The sequence below is a fragment of the Colossoma macropomum genome, unplaced genomic scaffold (assembly GCF_904425465.1).
Source record: "Colossoma macropomum unplaced genomic scaffold, Colossoma_macropomum, whole genome shotgun sequence".
NCBI lineage: Eukaryota > Metazoa > Chordata > Actinopteri > Characiformes > Serrasalmidae > Colossoma > Colossoma macropomum.
Window position 1 is genome coordinate 44,409,906 of NW_023494785.1, and position 23,532 is coordinate 44,433,437.

The following is a 23,532-nucleotide window of genomic DNA, read 5'->3' on the forward strand; positions in this document are numbered from 1 at the left end:
TACATCCCACCCTCACCTGTGGTCATGAGCTTTGGGTAATGACCAAAAGACTGAGATCACGAACACAAGCGGAGGAAATGAGCTTTCTTCGTAGGCTGAAGGCTAGACTCCACTGAGAGGGTGAGGAGCTCGGACATCCAGGAGGAGCTCAGAGTGGAGCCGGTACACCTCCACACTGAGAGGAGCCAGTTGAGGTGGTTCGGGCATCTGATCAGGATGCCCCCCTGGACACCTCCTGCTGGGGGTTTACCAGGCACGGCCTGCTGGGACGAGACCCCGGGGTTGTCCTAGGATCTGCTGGAGGGATTACATCTCCAAGTTCCCTGGGAGAGGCTGGGGGTTCCCCAGAATGAGCTGGAGGAAGTTGCGGAGGACAGGGTCGTCTGGGATTTTCTGCTCTCCCAACTGCAACTGCGACCCTGTCTGGTCTAAGCAGTTAAGATGATGAATGAATGAATGAATGAATGAAGTTATGCTGTACGTTAGGGAAAGATAGACGCTCAAATACAGATTCAGGGAAAGCTTATTTTTAATTCTCCTTCACCATTAGCAGCTTCTTCTTTAGTCTTTAGTGTTCTTAACTAACTAGAGCTGCAGCACTGCTCTGCCTCAGGGTGGCGCTGTAGCAGACTGGTTCACCCAGTTGGTCCTTCATAGTCTAGAAACTGTAACTCTGCCTGGATTCCTCTGAAAAGCTCTACAATGAGCTGCAGCAGATCTGTAAATCTGAAAACTCACCCAGTTTCCCAAGAGTTTGGAGTGAAGAGTGACTGTTCCTCATTTCTCAAAGGGTTTGAAAAAGGATTGTTAAACCAAACATTTTGCTGCCATTGAAGCATCAATGGCACTATGAGTGAGTAAGTTAGCAGTTAGCCAACATTGGAGCAGCCAGCCAACATGGGACCCCCCTACCAAATACCAAGACTATTTTGCATACTGGATAGCAGTGAGCCTTTGAAGGAAAGGACCCCAGCTTTGCTAGCACTTGCTCATTCAGTGCTTATGTTGCAAATGAGACGTTTATAACTGCTGTGAATAACGGATCATAAAATGGTTTTGCGGGAATCAAATCCTGACGTTTCCAGCTTTCTAATGGTGTATTGCATCGATTACTGGACAATTTGATGCAGAAAAATCATGTATAAAAAAACGGAAGTGAGCGATTTGACGGATGTGTTCCATTAACGGAACAGTGGTGTGGAAAAGGTTAAAGAAATTCAGGCCGTCTCGTTCTACACGCTGTTTCTCTCTGATGAGTCACTGTGATGGAATGAAACGTCTGCTTTTCCGGGTCAGTAAAGTGAGCGTTTCAGGCTCGTCGTTTAGTCTGGTCTTTTCAGGAGTCGTTAGCAGCTGTTTAGGAAACGACCAAAAACAGACCTGACCTGCCTGAGAGCACCTGTTTAAACTGCAGCAGTGCTGATTTCTGCTCAGAGTCTTCTTCACACTCTGCTCTTCAAATACTGACTCTATTTTCATGCCTCGTTAAAGAGCACTGCTCTAATTAGGGTCAGATGAACGAGTCCTGAAGACCATCTGTATGTCCTGCAGTTTAGTGCCCTCTCAGCTCATACGTCTCATCAGATATTTATCAAACCTTTAACGAGGCTCAGGTGTGTTAGAGACAGTGTTGGGGTCATTACTGAAAAAAGCCATGTATTACACATCACTCGTTACTTTTTTAAAAAATAATGCACAACTTTTAGATAAACAGAGGCCGACTCACAGGAGAGAACACTAATGATGAGGCAGGACCGGAAAACTTCATCATTTCTCTAAAAATTAATAATTTCTTAATTCCAAACTGCACTCAACTTATCTAAATACCTGAATAAATGAATGGATATTAAATATAGATGTGTACGGGTACTTAAGTGCTCTGTTAGCGTTCCAGGTTCCAGTACTGAGTACTGAAATCACTGTCGGGGCGTTTGTTGAGCTGCAGAGACAGCAAGACGGTGTTGACAGGGCTGTAAAGAGCATCAGCTTCCCTCATGGTTAAGATATATATACCTCACTCCTATGAAACATGATTGCCTTAACGTGAATGTGTTACTAAGGACAGGTTGTTATGTGAGTTAGAGCCCCTGTAGGAGCACTAAATACTCCAGCTGCTGTTAGCTAGAACCATTTCTCTGTTCCCAAACTGACCACTGATGAGAAAAAAACCTACAGTAGAGGCTCACGAATCTCACCATCGGCCACTGCAGCAGTTAGCTCCAGTGTTAGCTTTAGTTCAGTTTGATCCCTCAGAGATTTTTGGATAAACACGCTCTCAGATGTGCTTCTCTCTTTGATGTTGAATTAATTTAATATCAGCTGTTAAAATCAGCTGAAGTCCTTCTTTCTCGTGGTTAACTGAGTATTTATTAACTCTAACAGGTATTGAAAAGCACTGAGGTGAGTTTATAAATGTGTAGATTTAACTATTAACTATTAAACCTCTGTCTGTGTCTGTCTGTGTGTGTGTGTGTGTGTGTGTGTGTGTGTGTGTGTGTGTGTAGGTGGTGGTGGACGGTTCGGAGAATTCGGCCGTTCTGGAGAATCTAAATTCTTTGACTGAGTATGAGATCGCCGTGTTTGCTGTTTACTCAGCCTCCGCCAGCGAGGGGCTCCGGGGCAGCGAGACCACCTGTGAGTCACATTCTCACACACACACACACAGAGTCAAACACACACGCAGTCCTTTATAATTCATCTTCACACCCATCAGAACTCAACCACTGATTCTTCTTCTTATACAACAATAATAATACTATGCAACAGTAATAATAATTATGTAAACAGTAACAAGACAAAAAATGAATCATAATGCATTGATCTGGACTATATTCATTGAGAAATGTTAGAATCAATTATAATTCATTATAATCATATATAACAAATATATATATATATATATATATATATATATATATTATATATATATATATATATATATATATAATGTTATTATATTATAATACTATTCAACACATTTTTCATTTTTGGTCCAAAGCAAAACTCTTTTTCACCTAAATCTCGGTGTGTTGTTTTTATTGTCTATAATGCACTGCTGTGTAAACAGCAGTTCCTCCAGTTGTGTTAGAGTGTTCAGTGTATTTTTGAACAAAATGCTCAAATCGGAGCAAAATAATCCAATCAGATTGAACTGAATCGTAGTGAATAAGATGGTATGAGAACATCAGAATCATATCGGTATCGGCATTAGTTGCTTTCAAAAACTCAGTGTAGATTGTTTAGATCTGACTGATACACTGTATGGACAAAAGTCTGCCATCAGACTGCTTTACACCACTCTGTCTGACGCTCAGCATTGGGCATGGTGATGTAAGGCTTACGTGCAGCTGCTCGGCCATGGAAACCCTGCCATGAAGCTCCCGGTGCAGTGTTTGTGCTGATGTTGATTCCAGAGGAGATTTGAAGACTTGGAGACTTTTATGCTGTATGCCTCTCAGAACTTGGAGACCCGCTCTGTAACTTTACGTGGTCTGACACTTCGTGGCTGAGTTGCTGTGGTTCCACTTTTGAATAGTACCACTCACAGCTGATCGTGGAAAATCTAGGAGGGGAGAAACTTCACAAGCTGACTTGCTGTAATGGTGGCATCCTATTACAGCACCACACTCAAATTCAGTGAGCTCTTCAGACCCATTCTTATGTGTGTGAAGGCAGGCTGCATGGCTAGCTGCTTGATTTTATACACCTATTAGCAATGAGACTGAATGAAACACCTGATTTCAATGATTGAGAGGTGTGTCCCAATACTTTTGTCCATATAATGTATGTATCAGATATCAGATATTGGCCCATAGTCTCCACACTGGTGCGTCAATAGAGGCTAAAAGGGAGATGAAGAACCGTATTAAAATAGTTGTGAGGTCACAGATTTACACTCCTGAGTAATATTACGAGTTACAGTCTCAGCTAACATTCTACCTGTGTGTGTGTTTGTGTGTGTTTAGTGGCCCTGCCAATGGTTGGTGGTCTGGAGCTATATGATGTTACCCATAGTTCCATGCGTGCTCGTTGGAGGGCTGCAGATGGGGCTTCTGGGTACATGGTGCTGTACGCTCCTCTGAGCAGTGAGACCCTCGACGAGACGGAGGTATGACATCATCAGGATACACTTCTGAGTCTGCTCAGATGCAGACGCTGCAGATGTTCAGTTCAACCTGCGGCTCTGAGAACAGCACGTCTCATTAAACTCATCTAAACTTACATTAACAACAGACTTAAACTGAAGTGTGTCGTAGACTGATGACAATGGGCCTCATTCACCAATCATTCTTAAGAAGAAATTTCGGTGACACTTTCTATGAATGTCATGTTTTTAGGCATCTACAGACTCATTCATAACGTCATCATGCATTCATAAGGCATTATAAACATGGTTATAAATATTTATAAAAATAAATGACACTGAATTACAATTTATAGCCACATTTATTATACATTATGAATTGTGAACATAATGCATTATAAGTAGTGTTAATAACACGTTATATTATGAGTACCAAAGAAGTCAGTCCCACAAAGACAAATGCACAAAGTTTCTTTACACCATGTGATTTCCAGTGTTTTATTTCTCAGCACTGGTGCTGTTAGAGCTGCATCTTCGGGGTCCTGAATATTGAGATGATCCAAACTGTCCAGCCCAGAATAACTGCTACAGTGAGCTTTTCTTTCCCAGCGTCTCACTTTAAACACTACATTACACCACAGCAAACCAAGTACCCATCAGCCCCTCCCCTAAACCCCCTCTGACATCACACTGAGCGTGAAGTCTCTGTGGAGTGAAGGCCTGGAGAGGGAGAGGCGAGATAGTAGAGCGCTGTCATTGTAATTTGTTCCCTCGCTGGTTCTAACATTAACCACTAGAACCTTCACTGTGTAACATCACTACACTGCACTACAGTAATGCTAATTTCTGCTATCATTCTATTGGCTATTCATTGTTAAGTTAGTGCCAGGCTAACGGTGGTGTACATTACCTTTCCCACATTGGGTAAAACACTGATGCAGCTCTAGTTTAAACTCTGACATTTGAAGCCTGTAATGTGCTTTACTGTGTATGTTTTAGTGTTTCAGTAAATCCTTCAGTAAATACTTCAACTTGAAGCCTCACTCTGAACACTGGAGGAGGCTTTAGTACAGTACGCTTCACTTTACTTAGAGCGGACAAATACCACTTATGAGCTCTTATAATTTGTTGTGAACATGATGTTAACAATCCATTAAGCATGGCTATAATATGTAATGCATTTTTATAAATACTTATACTTTCATAAATACTAATAGCCTTATGAATGCATTATAATGTATTATGAATGTGTGCTTATAGACATAACATTCATAGACAGTGTTACCGAAATTTCTTCTTAAACCCACTTACACAGTTTGTACGAAGATTCTGGCATTCACCAATGTTTTCCTATTTGGGATTTGTTCTTAGGTAAGAACAGAATCTACATACACTCAAGAGCACAAAGTTGAGAACAGTTCTGCGCTTTGAGAACGCATCATGAATCTGGCGTGTCTTTCTCAAGAACACACTTAAGAAGAAACTTAGAAAGATATTGGAGAATGAACATTAAACATTATGTAACATTGAACATTATGTTGAATCAAATATGAATAGTGTTCTGTTTTTAGTCATGTCCAACCAGAACTGCCCTCACTGACTCTGGTCCACGTAGTCCATGTTCTCACGCCTGTTGCGACACATAATGCCACTATATTGACTAAGCGAAGCTTCATCAGTCTCTTTAATGAAGCTGTTGCTCTGAAGGTAATGGAGTTGTTCTACTGGATGCAGGTTAAAGTAGGCGAGACTGTGACAGACCTGGAGCTGGTGGGTTTGAGTCCTGATACAGAATATACAGTTACGGTGTACGCCATGTTCGGAGAGGAGGCCAGCAACCCTGCTACAGCGCAGGACACCACCTGTTAGTGCTCCAATACACCTGAACCTACACCTGCATCTTTACCTACACCTAAATCTACAACTACACCTACACCTGCACCTACATCTACATCTATACCTAAACACACAACTACATCTACACTCACACACCTACATCTAAAGCCACATCTACATCTACACCTACACGTACACACACATATACAACTACACCCACACCTACACCTACTTACACCTATGCCTACACTGACACCTACACCATCACTTACACCTACATTCACACCCACACCTACAGCAACATTTACACTCACACCTACACTCACATCAACACCTACACCCAACACCTACGCCCATACCTACACCTACACTCACACCTACACCTACACTTGCACCAACACCTACAGGAACACCTACACTTACACCTATACCTACATCAACACCTACACTCACACTTACACCCCTACCCTCAGTCACACCTACACTGACACCTACACCAACACTACACCCACACCTACAGCAAGATTTACACTCACACCTACACCACCAACACCTTCAGCAACACCTACACTCACACCTACACCCCTACCTACACCTATACTCACACTTACACCCACACCTACACCAACACCTACACTTACACCCACACTCCCACCCACACCTACAGGAACACCTACACTCATGCCTACACCTACACCTACATCAACACCTACAGCAACACCTACACTCACACTTACACCCCTACCTACACCTATACTCACACTTACACTCCCACACACCTACAGCAACATTTACACTCAACCTCACTCACCCACACACACCTTCACAACCTACACCACCCACACCCCTACCTCACCATACTCACACTCACCTATACCACACCAACACCTACACCAACACTCCCACCTACACCTACAGGAACACCTACACTCATGCCTACACCTACATCAACCTACAGCACACTACCCACCTACACCCCTACCTACAGCTATCTCACACGTACACCACCCATACCACACCTACCTCACACCCACACCCCCAACCTACACCAACCCCCCCTACACCTCGAAACCTACATCATGCCTACACCAACACTCACACCTATACCTACAGCAACACGTACACTAACATCTACACCCACACCTACACCAACACCTACATCTACACCCACACCTACACCAACACCTACATCTACACAAACACCTACACCAACACCTACACCCACACCTACACTTACACTCACACTGCACTCACATCTACACCCACACCTACACTCACCTATACCAACTGCTTGGGAGCGTCTTTAGGCCTAATTTTGATGGGTTGTGTATGTTCAGTGTCTCTGAAGCCGCCTCGGAATCTGCGTGTCACTGAGCTTGACCACAGCTCTGTCCGGCTCAACTGGGACGCGCCCTCAGAGAGGGTCAAAGGTTACCGTGTGATGTATGTCAAGACCGATGGGGTCCAGAGTAATGAGGTAAGCTCTAGTATATCATCGCTGTCCAAATTGTAAATTCACAGCAAAAACCTTTTTAAACTTTAATGTATGTTAATGTATTTAACATCATTAAATGGATTTTATTCTAAGCAATTCTGGAGGATTTCTATTGGTCCAATCATCAGGAGATTCACAAAATGTAAAGGACAGCTGCCGTGCTCAAAAGACGTATAAACATAAAATGGAAAAAAACTCTTTATCAAAACTAGTCATATTTTTTTATCATCAAGGACTCAACTTAAAGGGCCTATATTCATTTTTTTACACCCTCTCCCACGCCCCACACCCCCCCCCACGCCCAGCCGAGGTTGATTTATATTTGTGTGGTTTTATGTACCAAACGTAGTCATTATTTATTTTTGATTCTGAACTGCTGTAGGCTGAATGGGAGGGGCTAAACTGCTGTAAGCGATGATACTTCTGTGGGCAGCGATATGTAAACGTTCATGGTAGAGACATCACAGCCATGATGAATGGAAAGCAGGCTGTCTTTGCAGCTTAGTTTCCATATATCGACTGTGTGGACTTTTTTAAATGTTTATATTTTAAATTTCATAAAAGCACGGAAAATTCAGTTCTCCCATGTACGATTATACTCCTTTTACTGCTTGATTCATATATCGCTGCTGTCGGAGCAAAACCTTGTATCTCCAAAAAGGTAACTTTACAGGAGAAGGAAAAATGTTCTTAACTTTTAATGGAAGTAAATAGATAAATATTTTTTTCCAAATAATTTTAGACCATTTCTTTTGGTCCGTTCATCATGAAATGTTGACACATCATAAAGGGCAACTGGCCTTTTCAAATTACGTCAAAAAACCCCGAAAAAAAACAAAAGTGGAGATAGGAGGTTTTGTCCTGACAGCAATGATATGTTCTGTGTCAGCTGTGTTTCATCAGTTAGTAAATGTAGTGTATGGTGAATATAGTGAGTGAATGTGTTAAACAGTATCTCTGTTTTGTGGACCAGGTGGAGGTGGGGCCGGTCACTAGCGTCTACCTGAAGAAGCTGGACTCTGTGACAGAATACACCGTGGCCGTGTTCGCTGTCTACGATGAGGGCCAGTCGGAACCTCTTAACGGAGGCTTCAGCACCAGTAAGATCAGAGTTCTACTCAGATAGCAACGAGGGCTAAATGATGTGACTATATGTCATCACTACTACTGTCAATTCTGTCATAATACAGGACAGATTTAGACCAATTATAGTGTCTGTAAACAACAACAACAGTAATCAGATTTCTGCTTTACAACCAGCCAATAAGCTCACAGAAGAAGACGTGACGTAAACATAACGTAAAAAACCTCAAACTTCATAAGCGGCTTTTTTTTTGCTCTACTTAATTCCTTAATTTCGTCAAGCATGTTTTTGGTCTCGGCGTCGCACCAAAAGTGTTTTGCTGCATCTCGCCGTGACGCTGCTCGCTTATTTCCTGTACCGCCGTCTGTTTTTGCACATGGGCAGACTGAGAAATCCGAAAGAAATCAGAATAAGAGTTTACAGCACTGAGAAATCTGATTACTGAGCCCAAATCCAGCCTCTTTAGCTGATTTCTTGATCAGATTTCTAGACCTAGAAATCAGAGTGTGCTGTTTACATGACCATTTGAATAATCAGATAACTGCAGAAATCTGATTATGATCGGATTACTGAGTGCATGTAAATGCACTCACTGACTCTGTATTGTGCTCAGCAGACCTTCGTCAGCTGTGGGCTCTGACGTTCAGCCTGCTGTAGGGTGGTCCGTTCCTGTCGCTGCAGTAATCTGATAGCAGTCTGGAATGTGTGAAGCGCTCTGATGTCTTTAAAAGTCAGTGCAGCAGTAAATATTTGTGCTGTGTCAGCGAGAGGAACATTACTGACGGCCAAACTCAACCCAACTGATTCTCATAAGCGGCCTGCGTCCGAGCCAACGCGGCTGTAATGGAGTCTCAGCGCGAGTTTATCGCTCAGCTGGAACTGCAGAACCACGCAGACGTGTTTACAGCAGATTAGACAGTTAAACACCTTCGCTCCTACACAGGAGCCACTAAGAGCTCTCAGCTCGGGGCCAGACACAAAAAAAGTTAGAAAAATTAGATAACAAAAATATATAAAATTGTTTGATTAACGCCTTAAAATCCCAGGCTTATTACATGCTAACGCTTATTTTCAGTAACTACAGGGACATTAATGCAAACTGCTTAAAAGATTATGGTTCTTCAAGGGTTCTAATGGGTCTCTGCATGGTGAAATGGCTCTTCAGACTGATGGAGAATGTGTTGTATATGGCTCTAAAAAGGCACCAAAAACGGTTCTTCTTTTGTTACAAGCTTGATATTCTAGCAATATCAGAACATTTTGTTGTGCTATATAGAACCCTTTCCAAAAACCATCTACAGCACATTCTCCATCAGTCTGAAGAACCGTTTTTACCATGCAGAGACTCATTTAATCACGCGAAGGGCTCTTTAAGTGTTCATAGTTCTATATAGAACCATTTTCTTTGCTAAAGAACCCTTGAAGACCTAAGCATTTTAAGTATGTATTCTGAGGTTATAGAAGTGTGTAATAAAACATTAGGCCCACCGGTGGGCGCTGGCCATTTAAGGGATTTAAATATTTATTTTAACAGATTTTAAAAGCCAACTGTGCAGGGCCTTTAAGTCATCTTTCACTAACGCTGGTTTAAATCTGCGCACTTGAAAATGGTTCTTCAAAGGTTTCTTCAGTGAAGAAAAGTGTTCTACACAGAACCATGAACACTCAACGAACTCTTTGCATGATTAAAGAATCTGCAATTCTTCAAATTGCTGGAGAATTTGCTGTAGATGCTTCCATATAGAACCATTTTGAAAAGGGTTCTATGTAGCACCAAAAAGGGTTCTTCTATTATTATAAGCTTGACATTGTAACAATAGAAGAACGCTTTTTGCTGCTATGTAGAACTCTTTTCAAACTGGTTCTATATGGAACCATTTACAACACATTCTCCCATCAGCCTTAAGAACCATTTAACTATGCAAGGGGTTCTTTTAGTGTTTATGGTTCTGCATAGAACCATTTTCTTTACTGAAGAAAATTGGAAGAACCATCATTTTTAAGATTGTACAAGAACCATTATTGGTTCTCTAAAGGAACTTTCAAGGATGGAGAACTGTTCTTTAAGCCTCTGACAGGTTATCCAGATCTTTATATCAGAAGCAAAAGTGTTCTTCTGTAGAACAGCAGTTGCAGTGGCGCTTTACAGGTCTTGGAGGAAGCCTGTGTTTGCCTTCACCCTCCTAGCGCTGGCGGTATCGAGTGTTTGTGGGAGTTCCAGCTAGTGGGTGGAACCGGATGTGACTACATTGAGGAGAAAATTGAAAAAAAATCCCTGCACAGAGAGTTTTAGTAACAAAAAAAACATTTAGAACAGCTGAAAAGTGAAAGCAAATTTTCCCAAATAAAGATTAAAATAGTTTTTTTTATGTGGTGAATCTGACAGCATGATTGCTCCGTGTCCACCAGAGCACGTTCCGGCCCCGCTGACCCTCAGGATCAGTGAAGTGACGGCGGAGAGTTTCCGGGTGAGCTGGACGCGGCCTGCGGACGGAGTGGTGCTCTATAAACTGGTCTGGAGCCCCTTCGGAGAGGTGGACAGTAAAGAGGTCAGTTTGACACATTAAAATATTCACAGCTCGGAGTTTGGACTGATTCTGCCTTTACACACTTTAACAGTCATAATTTTCCACTTTATGATCATGAAGGTGAAGGATTTACTAGCAGAGTGTGTTTACGTTGTTCACGGAACGCAAAAAATGTAATGCACACGTTTTAGAACACGACAGACTAACACCACGTTTACATGCAGCCCAATTATCCGTTGATAATCCGACTAATAGCTCAATTGGAATAGAATACATACACGTAAACACCTCGGAATAGTCTAGTCCGATTGAGATCATTCGGAATACAATTTCTGTCCGATTGAGCGAGGTGGGTAATCCTGTAAATAATCAGTTAAATAGCAGAATAATAACCGTGTAAACGCCTGTATCTGATTACATTCCCTATCGGAAAGTTTAAGCCCGTTCTGATCATGTTCGTCACGTCATAGTGAAAGTTTATACCGTTCAACATGGCGGAGCAGAAACAGAGGAGACGAAGTTTATGCTCTGATCTTTAAAAGACGGCGGTGGGACGGACGTCCAGCTTATGTGTCTCAGAACACGACGTCTTCCTCTCGGCCTTCTTTAATAAGGACATGTGAAGGACGTTTTCCTGAGTCTGACATCATTTTAAAGCAATTAAAAACACAAGCGCTGCTCACTGCTGCTCATCTCACTCTGACTGGACTCACGTGATGCTGGTTGTCATGGTAACGCCCACACTAAGTGGTTCTCTGCGTCATTTTGGATCGGATTACTTGTAGTGAGCATGTAAACGGAGATTTTCATCAGATTGTTGAGTAGAGTGAGCAGATAAACACCTCAGTCTTAATCTGTAATCAGAATGTATTCAGTCAGATTGGAGAAAATCTTTGCATGTAAACACAGACAGTGTGTCCCTCAGGGGCTCTGCAGTCTGCGAAGGCTGAAATGAGACGGTCTGCTTTACAGCGGATTTCCTGTTTGCATCACAGCACCGCTGTTCCCGCCCTACCGCTGCGTCATGAAACGCTGCTCCTGTTCTTTAAAGACGGAGCCAGAAACTTTGATTTTATCTGTATTTGTATCGTTCGCTATTCAACTCAGTTTAAACCCAATACTTACATTTAAAGTGTCTCCTCAGCTGCCGTTCGCTCCTCTGCTGACGTCGCCATGTGTTGTATATGATTCTGTATAGAACCCTTTTTAAAATGGTTCTGCATAGCACCAAAAAGTGTTCTGCTGTTGGTATGATGTCAAGCTTGTAACAATAGCAGAACCCAATATAGAGCCATATAAAACACATTCTCCATCAGTCATCATTGTATGCCTGTTGCCATGGTTTCCCGGGTGGTTGCTAAGGTGTTGCTTGGTGGTTGCCATGGTATCGGAGGTGGTTGCTACGGTGTTGCTAAGCAGTTGCTATGATGTTGCTAGGCAGTTGCCGTAGTATCCCATGCGGCTGCTAAATTGTTGCTAGGCGGTTGCCATGGTGAGAACATGTAGTTGGGTGGCTATCGGGCAAAGAAGCAATAGAGTTTGAGTGGTGCCGAAAAAGAATGGGAGTCTATAGGAGGAATGATGGATGGAAAAACAGACAAACACATGAGTGCGGGTCAGAATAACATTGAATTCGTGCTTGGGGGCCTGCCCTGAGATGCAGATGAGTGTACGTGAAACGGTGTCTTTCGGCCAAGCAGAAGTACAGTAGATTGTCATGGAATTTTTCACCCCATTCATTCCTATGGGAAAGAATTCCGCAAGCTTCCTTTACTACACGGAATCCGTGCGTCCGATCAAAAAGCTGTGTACAGGCCTGATTCACACAATCAGACTGGACATTCTGGAGTTGTTGACATGGTGTTGATATCTCGAAAACTGCGGGACGAGATATGCATAAAAAATCTGGCAGAAAAATAACAATAATAAAAATGGGAAGAAAAAGAAAAATAATATAAATTGGATAACAATACAGTTGTGCATTGCTTCACAATGCGCAACTATAATTAACTGATGCACATAAACTGCCCACTAATCACTGATCACGGTAAAGGCACCCGTGAGAGCGGTCACAGGTTTAAACCGAAGCCCGCCGCGCTGAAGGAGGACAGATTTGAATGTCCTTCCTCTGAACTCTCCGAATGTGGTGAGCTGCGTTTGAGTTTCGGAGCAGCTCAGCATTCAGGTGATCAAGTCAGCTGTAATTCGTCTCTCCAGGTGAGGCGTAAAATATGATGGATGGATTTTACAGAGCGGCGCCGTCAGAGACACGTTCTCCATCAGAGCTCACAGCCAATCATATTCCAGCTCACTCAGCTCACTGCGGCGGCTTCATTAACTCTCAGTGAAAGACGGAGCGACTTCAAACAGAATGTTTTACTCTTCAGGCAGAATCAGGTTCAGGCTGTATTCTCCTGCAGACAGTACTGCTTTCCTTTTGTCCCCATTGTTCTGGTCTCTGTGTGTGTTTTAAAGCGTTTGGCAGCTTGTCTTTATCGCTCAGCCGTGCGGCTCTCATCGCCATTCTTTCCTGTTAAAAAGGTGAAAACTGTTTTGACAGGAAGAAACTTTTATGAGCTGCTCGAGTCTCATTTATAAATCAGCCAGTACGGCCTATAAACCTCAGTCTGAACTGGACACATCCACCAGTTCTGTCACTGTTCATTAAGAATGACCGTGTAGTGTCGTATTTTACCGCGAACTCTGAGATCAGTCATTCGGGTTCATGTGTCTCAGCTTTAATGTACCATGAAAAGCCAAAGTTTGGCTCATATTCCCCCCCCCCACCCTCCACTTTAACCCAAGGGCAGGCTCTTTAGTGTTAGCACTGAAGCTATGAGGCTAACAATGCATGGAAACTTCAACAAAATAGAGAGTTATGAACAAAATACTACTGTTTAGCTATGCTAACATACTTTAGTGCATGTTTATAGATAAAAGTGAGTCAAACAGTGTCAGAAACCACAAAACCACAAAACCAAGTCTATTAGCAAGAGTTGGCAACATGAGGCTCCGGAGCTGCATGCGGCTCTTTCACTGCCCTGTTGTGGCTCCACAGCAGAATTAGATTTGTAGGTAAAAATAAAATAATCCTCCTTTACAGTAAAATAAAGCTCTGCTGATCGTTCAACACAGTTTAACAATAAATGGTCTTAAACTCTGGAGTTAATGTAGAACTGCTAATTCACCCTTTAACCCTGAAGATCAGCGCAGACTGCTGGTCACCATAGCAACACAGACCACAGTCTCGCCTAGCTAGTAGCTAACAAAACAACAAAGAGAGAGGAACTTCAGCACATACTGAGACATATTTACAGCCGAGATGGTAAAATGGACATAAAATATGGCTCCCCAAGGTGGTTTGAGTTTTGTTGAAAGGAGAAAATGGCTCTTCTTAACATTTAGGTTGCCGACCCCTGTCTGTTAGAGATACAGGATACGGTCTCAAAGCATGTGGTGAACAACTCCACACGCAGGAAGATGAAGTAAATAGAAAATTAAAATGAGAAGCTGGCTGAGGCAACTTTGCGACACGTTTGAGGCGAGTGTAGTCGTCCAGTTAGGATGCTAATTGTGGGGTATACGCTCCCATTACTTGCTAGCCTTATAGCTCCAGTGCTAAAACTAAAGAAGCAAACTTCAGACACCAAACATGTCTTGGCTGATTGACAAGAACCACATCTACAAATCTGCTCCACCTTAATGAAGAGCTGGATGAGGTTTGAGCTGAGAGACAATTTTGTGGATGTATTTCCAGAAATTTTGGTGACTGTTGACTTCTGTTTGTTAGCAACGTTAGCCTCGTAACTCCAGTCCACTAAACCATATAAGCAAAATCTGGACTACAAACTCGTCTCGGCTGATCTATTACATCCATGAAAATTATAGGTATTTGATTTTTCAGGGATGACAGTATAAACTATGTTTAAAGAGTGATCTACACTCTTTAAAAAATGGTTCTTTAAGGGTTCTTTAGTAAAGAAAATGGTTCTGATTGACTAGATTTGTTGGGGAGGAGTATGTAATCAGCTCCACCCATACAGAGAAAGCTTTCAACCACTAGGGGGGGCCCAAAAGACCAAGCGTTGAATTAACAACAGTTAAAACTAATATTTTTCTTTAAAGTTTATAAAAGCTCAGAAAATATCAGTGATGTCCACATCCAGGTGTGTTTTATTGGCTCGTGTATCGGCTATTTTAACCCTGATCTGATTTCTGATTCTATGTTATTCATAGATCTATGTGTATTGTGTCCTCTGGACAGTCAGTCGACACATAATGAAAAACTCGATCTGTAACTTTGCCTTGAACAAGAGGTGGGGTGGCATTCAATATAGGTTTCGGGGGTCCGGCCGCATCTCTGTGTGAGTCTGGCTGTAATGTGTGTGAACGTGTTTATGAAGCAAAATGCATCAGGAGGTTTTATGACTGGCCGGGAGTCAGTCCAGCTGTTCTTTACAGATAGCACTGCAGGTCGATATGTTTACGGGGAGCCAGCGGAGCAGATAATAACGCCACACTGAGTGCTCGGCTGGAACGGCACCGCAGCTCCATGACCCACAGCCGTGGACACAGACCGGCCCCAACAAAAATCCCCCCAAACGCTCACAGCCAGAGCTTCACTCCAGACCTGTTATCTGCTTTCACTAAAAGCAGAACTGTATGTGTGTGTAGCAGCATCAGTACCACACCACTGATAGCAGCTCCCACAGAAAGGTGTCTGGCTCTGTTGGGAAGGGGTTGCTATAGGATCCAAGATATTATCATAATACTTGAGCCATGATACTGTTCTATTGTGGTATTTCAAGATCTGTGACATGCTTTGTAATGTGACAGTGCGATGGTGTGATGTGATGTTTTGCTGGTGTGATGTAATGTTTTGATGGGTGTGATGTGTTTTGATGGTGTGGGGTGGTGTTTTGATGGTATGGGGTGGTGTTTTGATGGTGTGATGTGGTGTTTTGGTGGTGTGATGTGGTGTTTTGATGGTATGATGTGGTGTTTTGATGGTATGATGTGGTGTTTTGGTGGTGTGATGTGGTGTTTTGTTGATGTGATGTGGTGTTTTGTTGATGTGATGTGGTGTTTTGATGGTGTGATGTGTTGTTTTAGTGGTGTGATGTGGTGCTTTGATGGTTTAATATGGTGTTTTGATGGTGTGATGTGGTGTTTTGGTAGTGTGATGTGATGATTTGGTGGTGTGATGTTTTGGTGTTTTGGTGGAGTGATGTGATGTTTTGATGGTGTGATGTGGTGTTTTGGTGGTATGATGTGGTGTTTTGTTGGTGTGATGTAATGTTTTGATGGTGTGATATGGTGTATTGATGGTGCGATATGGTGTTTTGGTGGTGTAATGTGGTGTTTTGGTGGTGTGATGTGGTGTTTTGGTATTTTTGTGGTGTGATGTGGTGTATTAATGGTGTGACATGGTGTTTTGGTGGTGTGATGTGATGTTTTGATGGTGTAATGTGATGTTTTGATGGTGTGATGTGGTGTTTTGGTGGTGTAATGTGATGTTTTGATGGTGTAATGTGATGTTTTGATGGTGTGATGTGGTGTTTTGGTGGTGTAATGTGGCGTTTTGGTGGTGTGATGTGATGTTTTGATGGTGTGATGTGATGTTTTGATGGTGTAATGTGATGTTTTGATGGTGTGATGTGGTGTTTTGGTGGTGTGATGTGATGTTTTGATGGTGTGATGTGGTGTTTTGGTGGTGTGATGTGATGTTTTGATGGTGTGATGTGATGTTTTGATGGTGTGATGTGATGTTTTCATGGTGTGATGTGGTGTATTGGTGGTGTAATGTGGTGTTTTGCTGGTGTGATATGGTGTTTTGGTATTTTTGTGGTGTGATGTGGTGTTTTGCTGGTGTAATGTGATGTTTTGGTAGTGTGGCGTGGTGCTTTGCTGGTGCGATGTGGTTTCCTTTCCTCACTGAGTGGTTGATTGTCCTGGATTGTGTTTGTGTGTTAAAGGTGTTGGTGCCGGGTGATGTGGAGTCATACGTGGTGAATAATCTCTTTTCTCTGACGGACTATGAAGTTCTGCTGTCTGCGATCTACAGCGACAAGTCTGAGAGCGATGCTGTGGCTGGACTACAAACCACACGTAAGTCAACACACCAAAAACCAGTCAATGACTGAGTATATAACAGTTAGCACCTCCCGCACATCTGATTGGCTGAAAACTTTTCTACAGGTGTTGTTATATCTTTTAGCAGCACACATAATGTTTTCACCCTACTTGTGTCATTTCACTGACCACTGGTTGCTAAGCAACAACTATGCTCAGGGTACTCTAAGCTGCTGGAGCTATTGTATTTGTCGGAAGATACTGCAAATATTAAAAAAACATATTTGAAACAATATTTGGACCTTTATTCTTTTTCTTCACTGTGTAAAACTGTTGTATAAAAGTTAAAATGTAATTTTGATCAAAAACTGAATGCACATTTTATTGAATATTTGTTTTTTTGGTTGGTTGTCCTATTGTAATATTTCATAAAGGATATAGTTGTATCAGAAGCCTTCAGTGGGTGAATTTACACCCTTAAGAGAAATGTTGTATTAATGTCATCTAAACTTAAATTTTGTTTTGTGTCTCCAGTGGGCAGCATCACCACCACTGCCGTCACCACCACAGCAGGTCAGTGAGGGATCTGTTTGTATGTGTGAGTGTGTGTGTGTGTGTGTGTGTGTGTGTGTGAGAGAGAGAGAGAGAGAGAGAGACAGCAAAACAGAGCCACAGGGAGGTTCTCTCTGTTTCTGTTTCTTACTGTTCAGGATGATTAGCACTTGTTTACCACTTCAACATAAACCACTCCTTACCACTTTTTACTGTTAACTGTTTACTGACCCAACTCAAACCACCATTTACTGTTAACTGTTTACTGACCCAACTCAAACCACCATTTACTGTTAACTGTTTACTGACCCAACTCAAACCACCATTTACTGTTAACTGTTTACTGACCCAACTCAAACCACCATTTACTGTTAACTGTTTACTGATCCAACTCAAACCACCGTTTACTATCTACTGTTTACTGACCCAACTCAAACCACCATTTACTGTTAACTGTTTACTGACCCAACTCAAACCACCATTTACTGTTAACTGTTTACTGACCCAACTCAAACCACCAATTTACTGTTAACTGTTTACTGATCCAACTCAAACCACCATTTACTGTTAACTGTTTACTGACCCAACTCAAACCACCATTTACTGTTAACTGTTTACTGACCCAACTCAAACCACCATTTACTATCTACTGTTTACTGACCCAACTCAAACCACCATTTACTGTTAACTGTTTACTGACCCAACTCAAACCACCGTTTACTATCTACTGTTTACTGACCCAACTCAAACCACCATTTACTGTTAACTGTTTACTGACCCAACTCAAACCACCGTTTACTATCTACTGTTTACTGACCCAACTCAAACCACCATTTACTGTTAACTGTTTACTGACCCATCTCAAACCACCATTTACTGTTAACTGTTTACTGACCCAACTCAAACCACCATTTACTGTTAACTGTTTACTGACCCAACTCAAACCACCATTTACTGTTGACTGTTTACTGACCCAACTCAAACCACCATTTACTGTTAACTGCCCCAACTCAAACCACCATTTTCTGTTAACTGTTTACTGCACCAACTCAAACCACCATTTACTGTTAACTGTTTACTGCACCAACTCAAACCACCATTTACTGTTAACTGTTTACTGATCCCAACTCAAACCACCATTTACTGTTAACTGTTTACTGACCCCAACTCAAACCACCATTTACTGTTAACTGTTTACTGACCCAACTCAAACCACCATTTACTGTTAACTGTTTACTGACCCCAACTCAAACCACCATTTACTGTTAACTGTTTACTGACCCAACTCAAACCACCATTTACTGTTAACTGTTTACTGACCCCAACTCAAACCACCATTTACTGTTAACTGTTTACTGACCCAACTCAAACCACCATTTACTGTTAACTGTTTACTGCCCCAACTCAAACCACCATTTACTGTTAACTGTTTACTGATCCAACTCAAACCACCATTTACTGTTAACTGTTTACTGATCCAACTCAAACCACCATTTACTGTTAACTGTTTACTGATCCAACTCAAACCACCATTTACTGTTAACTGTTTACTGACCCCAACTCAAACCACCATTTACTGTTAACTGTTTACTGATCCAACTCAAACCACCATTTACTGTTAACTGTTTACTGACCCAACTCAAACCACCATTTACTGTTAACTGTTTACTGACCCAACTCAAACCACCATTTACTGTTAACTGTTTACTGCCCCAACTCAAACCACCATTTACTGTTAACTGTTTACCGCCCCAACTCAAACCACCATTTACTGTTAACTGTTTACTGCCCCAACTCAAACCACCATTTACTGTTAACTGTTTACTGACCCAACTCAAACCACCATTTACTGTTAACTGTTTACCGCCCCAACTCAAACCACCATTTACTGTTAACTGTTTACTGACCCCAACTCAAACCACCATTTACTGTTAACTGTTTACTGCCCCAACTCAAACCACCATTTACTGTTAACTGTTTACTGATCCAACTCAAACCACCATTTACTGTTAACTGTTTACCGCCCCAACTCAAACCACCATTTACTGTTAACTGTTTACTGATCCAACTCAAACCACCATTTTCTGTTTACTATTTATTGTTTACTATTTACTGCCCCAACTCAAATCACTAAATTACCGTTAACTGTTTACTGACCCAACTCAAACCACCATTTACTGTTTATTATTTATTGTTTACTATTTACCGCCCCAACTCAAATCACCAATTTACTGTTAACTGTTTACTGACCCAACTCAAACCACCATTTACTGTTAACTGTTTACTGATCCAACTCAAACCACCATTTACTGTTAACTGTTTACTGATCCAACTCAAATCACCAATTTACTGTTAACTGTTTACTGACCCAACTCAAACCACCATTTTCTGTTTACTATTTATTGTTTACTATTTACTGCCCTGACTCAAATCACCAATTTACTGTTAACTGTTTACTGACCCAACTCAAACCACTATTTACTGTTTACTATTTACTGTTTACTATTTACTGTCCCAGCTCAAATCACCAGTTTACTGTTAACTGTTTACTGATCCAACTTAAACCACCATTTACTGTTAACTGTTTACTGACCCAACTCAAACCACCATTTTCTGTTTACTATTTACTGTTTACTATTTACCGTCCCAGCTCAAATCACCAGTTTACTGTTAACTGTTTACTAACCCAACTCAAACCACAATCCACAAACCACCATTTACTGTTTACTATTTACTGTCCCAGCTCAAATCACCAGTTTACTGTTAACTGTTTACTAACCCAACTCAAACCACAATCCACAAACCACCATTTACTGTTTACTATTTACTCTATACTATTTATTACCCCAACTCACATCACCAGTTTACTGTTTACTATTTACTTTTTATTGCCCCAACTCACACCACCAGTGTAACTGAACATAACTGAGTGTAACTGAGAGTAACTAAGTGTAAATGTCCTGCAGTGTCCAGACTCGGAGTAATTAACCTGCAGGTGGACGATGAGACCACTCACAGTCTGCAGGTGAGCTGGGAGCTTCAGGATTTGGATGTAAATGATTTCAGAGTGACGTACATCAGCCTGAGAGGAGACCGAGCAGAGGAAATGGTGAGAATACAGCTCAAAGTATATTTTACACATTATATTTTACATTAACAAAATCGGTGCATTTTTAATTAAAAGTCTGGTAATTGGTTCTGGTACAATCTCAATGGCTGAGACACATTCACAGTTGTCATATTAACATATTAAAACACAAACTCACAAAAAAATGCTCAGCAGTTTATTTATAAAATAATCTTTGAGTGACAGTTCATATCAGACATAAGGATGTTTGCTGAAACATGCTGTCTAACAGGAACTAGACTGATCTTCTCAGCAGAGACCTAACAAGCTGACAGTCTAAACGATTAATATTCAGTGTCAGGCTTTAAATTGAAGTATTTATCTGTAAACATACAGCACACACAGTGTGTTACTGGAATGTCTTAAAAGCTACAAATGTCTGTGTTTTAGTATATCTGAGATAAACACTATTAAAGTCAGGATGAGAAAGTGAATGTACACCACCGTTAGCTTCACAGAACACTGTGAATCCTACAGAGACTCAGCCAATCAGATCTTACAAACAGAACTGAGTTATGAAAAGCACGGATTCATCATACAGCTCTGTGTCTGAGTTTATATCTGACCATCAGCCTCACCTTCACTTTCATTCAGCCACAGAGTCTCGGCAGGTCAGAGCAGAGAGAGATAAAGAAGGACAAAGAACTCACCATTATCTCCAACACTGACATTCACAGCACTGAAAGGGGGGGGGTGCTGAGAGAGGAGTTGGGGGGGGGGGGTCATTTTCCAAAAGACATTTTCTGATTCTCTCAGAAATGAATCTTATCAGGACACACTTGTTCTGAGATAAAGAGAGAGAGTAAAGGTGAGAGAGACAACTACTCTGTGCAGTTTGTTTCAGCACCACAGTTCTGGTGGACAGCTCCACTGATAGAAGTAGTTTTCTGTTCAGTAGTAGCCCCCAATTTAGCCCCGCCCATTCGGGCTATAGCACGCTAGCCCCGCCCATTCAGTCTATAGCACTTTAGCCCCACTCATTCACCCTACAGCAGTTTAGCCCCACCCATTCAGCCTACAGAAGTTTAGCCCCACCATTCAGCCTGCAGCAATTTAGCCCCACCCTTTTAGACTGCAGCAGTGTAGCCCTGCCCACTCAGCCTACAGCAGTTTAGCCCAGCCTATTCAGCCTATGGCAGTTTAGCCCCACCCACTCAGCCCTCAGCAGTTTAGCCCCGCCCATTCGTCCTGTATAGCTGTAATAAAATGTATTAATTATAAATGCTTATTTAAGTCTGTATTTTACTGGTGGGCTTTTTGTGCCAGTGAATGTGTGGAGCCTTAATTTGAGCTGATTTTGATGGTGTTCTTCTGCAGGTGCTGGTTCCGGGTAACAAGAGGACCGTCCTGCTGCAGCCTCTTCTCTCAGACTCGCAGTACAAAATCACTGTCAGCCCTGTTTATCCAGACGGGGAGGACAGCATGCTCTCCATGTCCTCTATGGGGCGAACATGTGAGTCTACCTGTTCACCAGCTTCTAGTAGTTTAGCAGTAGTTAGCAGTAGTTTAGCCCCACCCATTCAGCCTACAGCAGTTTAGCCCTGCCTATATAGCCTATAGCAGTTTAGCCCCTCCCATTCAGCCTACAGCAGCTTAGCCCTGCCTATATAGCCTATATAAATTAAGCCCTGCCCATTCAGCCTACAGCAGCTTAGCCCTGCGTATATAGCCTATAGCAGTTTAGCCCCTCCCATTCAACCTACAGCAGTTTAGCCCCGCCCATTCAGCCTACAGCAGTTTAGCCACACCCATTCAGCCTACAGCAGTTTAGCCCTGTCCATTCAGCCTATAGCCGTTTAGCCCCGCCCATGAGTCTTCATGTTCACCAGCTTCTCATTCAAACTTTCTGCTCCAGAGGCACCAGAATGTGCCGCACCGTTTAAGGTGGTACGGAAAGCTTGAATGGGTTCAGCTTCTTGCCCTGAGCTGATTTCGTTCTCGGCCCCTGTGGAGCTCGTTCTCAATCAGGCAGGCTAATATTGATTTTACTCACTAATAAGCTTAATGAAAGCCATCCATTAGAGCGGCGCTCTCTCACAGCCATAATGAAGTGATCAGGCCAGCCAGATTCGCTCTGATTGAATTGATTATGTGCAGCATCCTCTCAATGATCACTTTGATGCGGCAGTTTACTGTCCTGCCTCAGCGATTAGAAGCGTTAAAATCACTGAATGAAGGCACAGCTGAAAATGAACGGAAGTTTGTTTGGCTGATTGAGACACTGAGGCCGGTCTTGATTAATAGTGTTCCACCCTTGTTTCTGACTGAGTGGTGGCTGTTGGCAAAGTTAGCACATGTCCGCTGGGTGGTATATTCTGTAGAAGACTCGCTCTGTGATAAACATTTTCTGGCTGATGTTCTACAGCAGATACAGCTCCCTTTATTGTTCCTCTGTCCCAAACTCAAAGCACTTGTTGAGCTATAGTTAGCTACTGTAGCATGACTGAAGCTATTCAGAAACTTGCTAATCATGCTATCTAGCTGTAGCATGACTGAGTTATTCAAAGGAATTGCTAAAGGTGTTATCTAACCTACCCCACCAGCTAAGGTAGCATGGTTGATGTCACTGTACGAGATTTACCCACAGAATATTTTCCATATTTTTACCATATAAACTCATATTACAGCACAAACAGAGAGAAACAACATTAATAGTGTTCCATCCTTGTTTCTGACTGAGTGGTGGCTGTTAGCAAAGTTAGCAAATGTCCACTGGGTGGTATATTCTGTAGACTCTACTCGTAGCTACTGTAT

At 42.1% G+C, this 23,532-nt stretch overlaps 1 protein-coding gene across 1 annotated transcript in view; it reads left to right on the top strand.

Moving 5' to 3' along the window:
• The window catches only part of col14a1a (collagen, type XIV, alpha 1a), a 167,690-nt gene that overhangs the window by 57,780 nt on the left and 86,378 nt on the right, over nucleotides 1-23,532 (top strand). Inside the window, 10 exon segments of the mRNA XM_036596192.1 lie at nucleotides 2,505-2,634; nucleotides 3,966-4,108; nucleotides 5,819-5,948; nucleotides 7,258-7,397; nucleotides 8,389-8,515; nucleotides 10,909-11,048; nucleotides 17,003-17,135; nucleotides 17,634-17,672; nucleotides 20,618-20,760; nucleotides 22,096-22,231. Coding sequence (XP_036452085.1) covers nucleotides 2,505-2,634; nucleotides 3,966-4,108; nucleotides 5,819-5,948; nucleotides 7,258-7,397; nucleotides 8,389-8,515; nucleotides 10,909-11,048; nucleotides 17,003-17,135; nucleotides 17,634-17,672; nucleotides 20,618-20,760; nucleotides 22,096-22,231 — 1,261 coding nt within the window.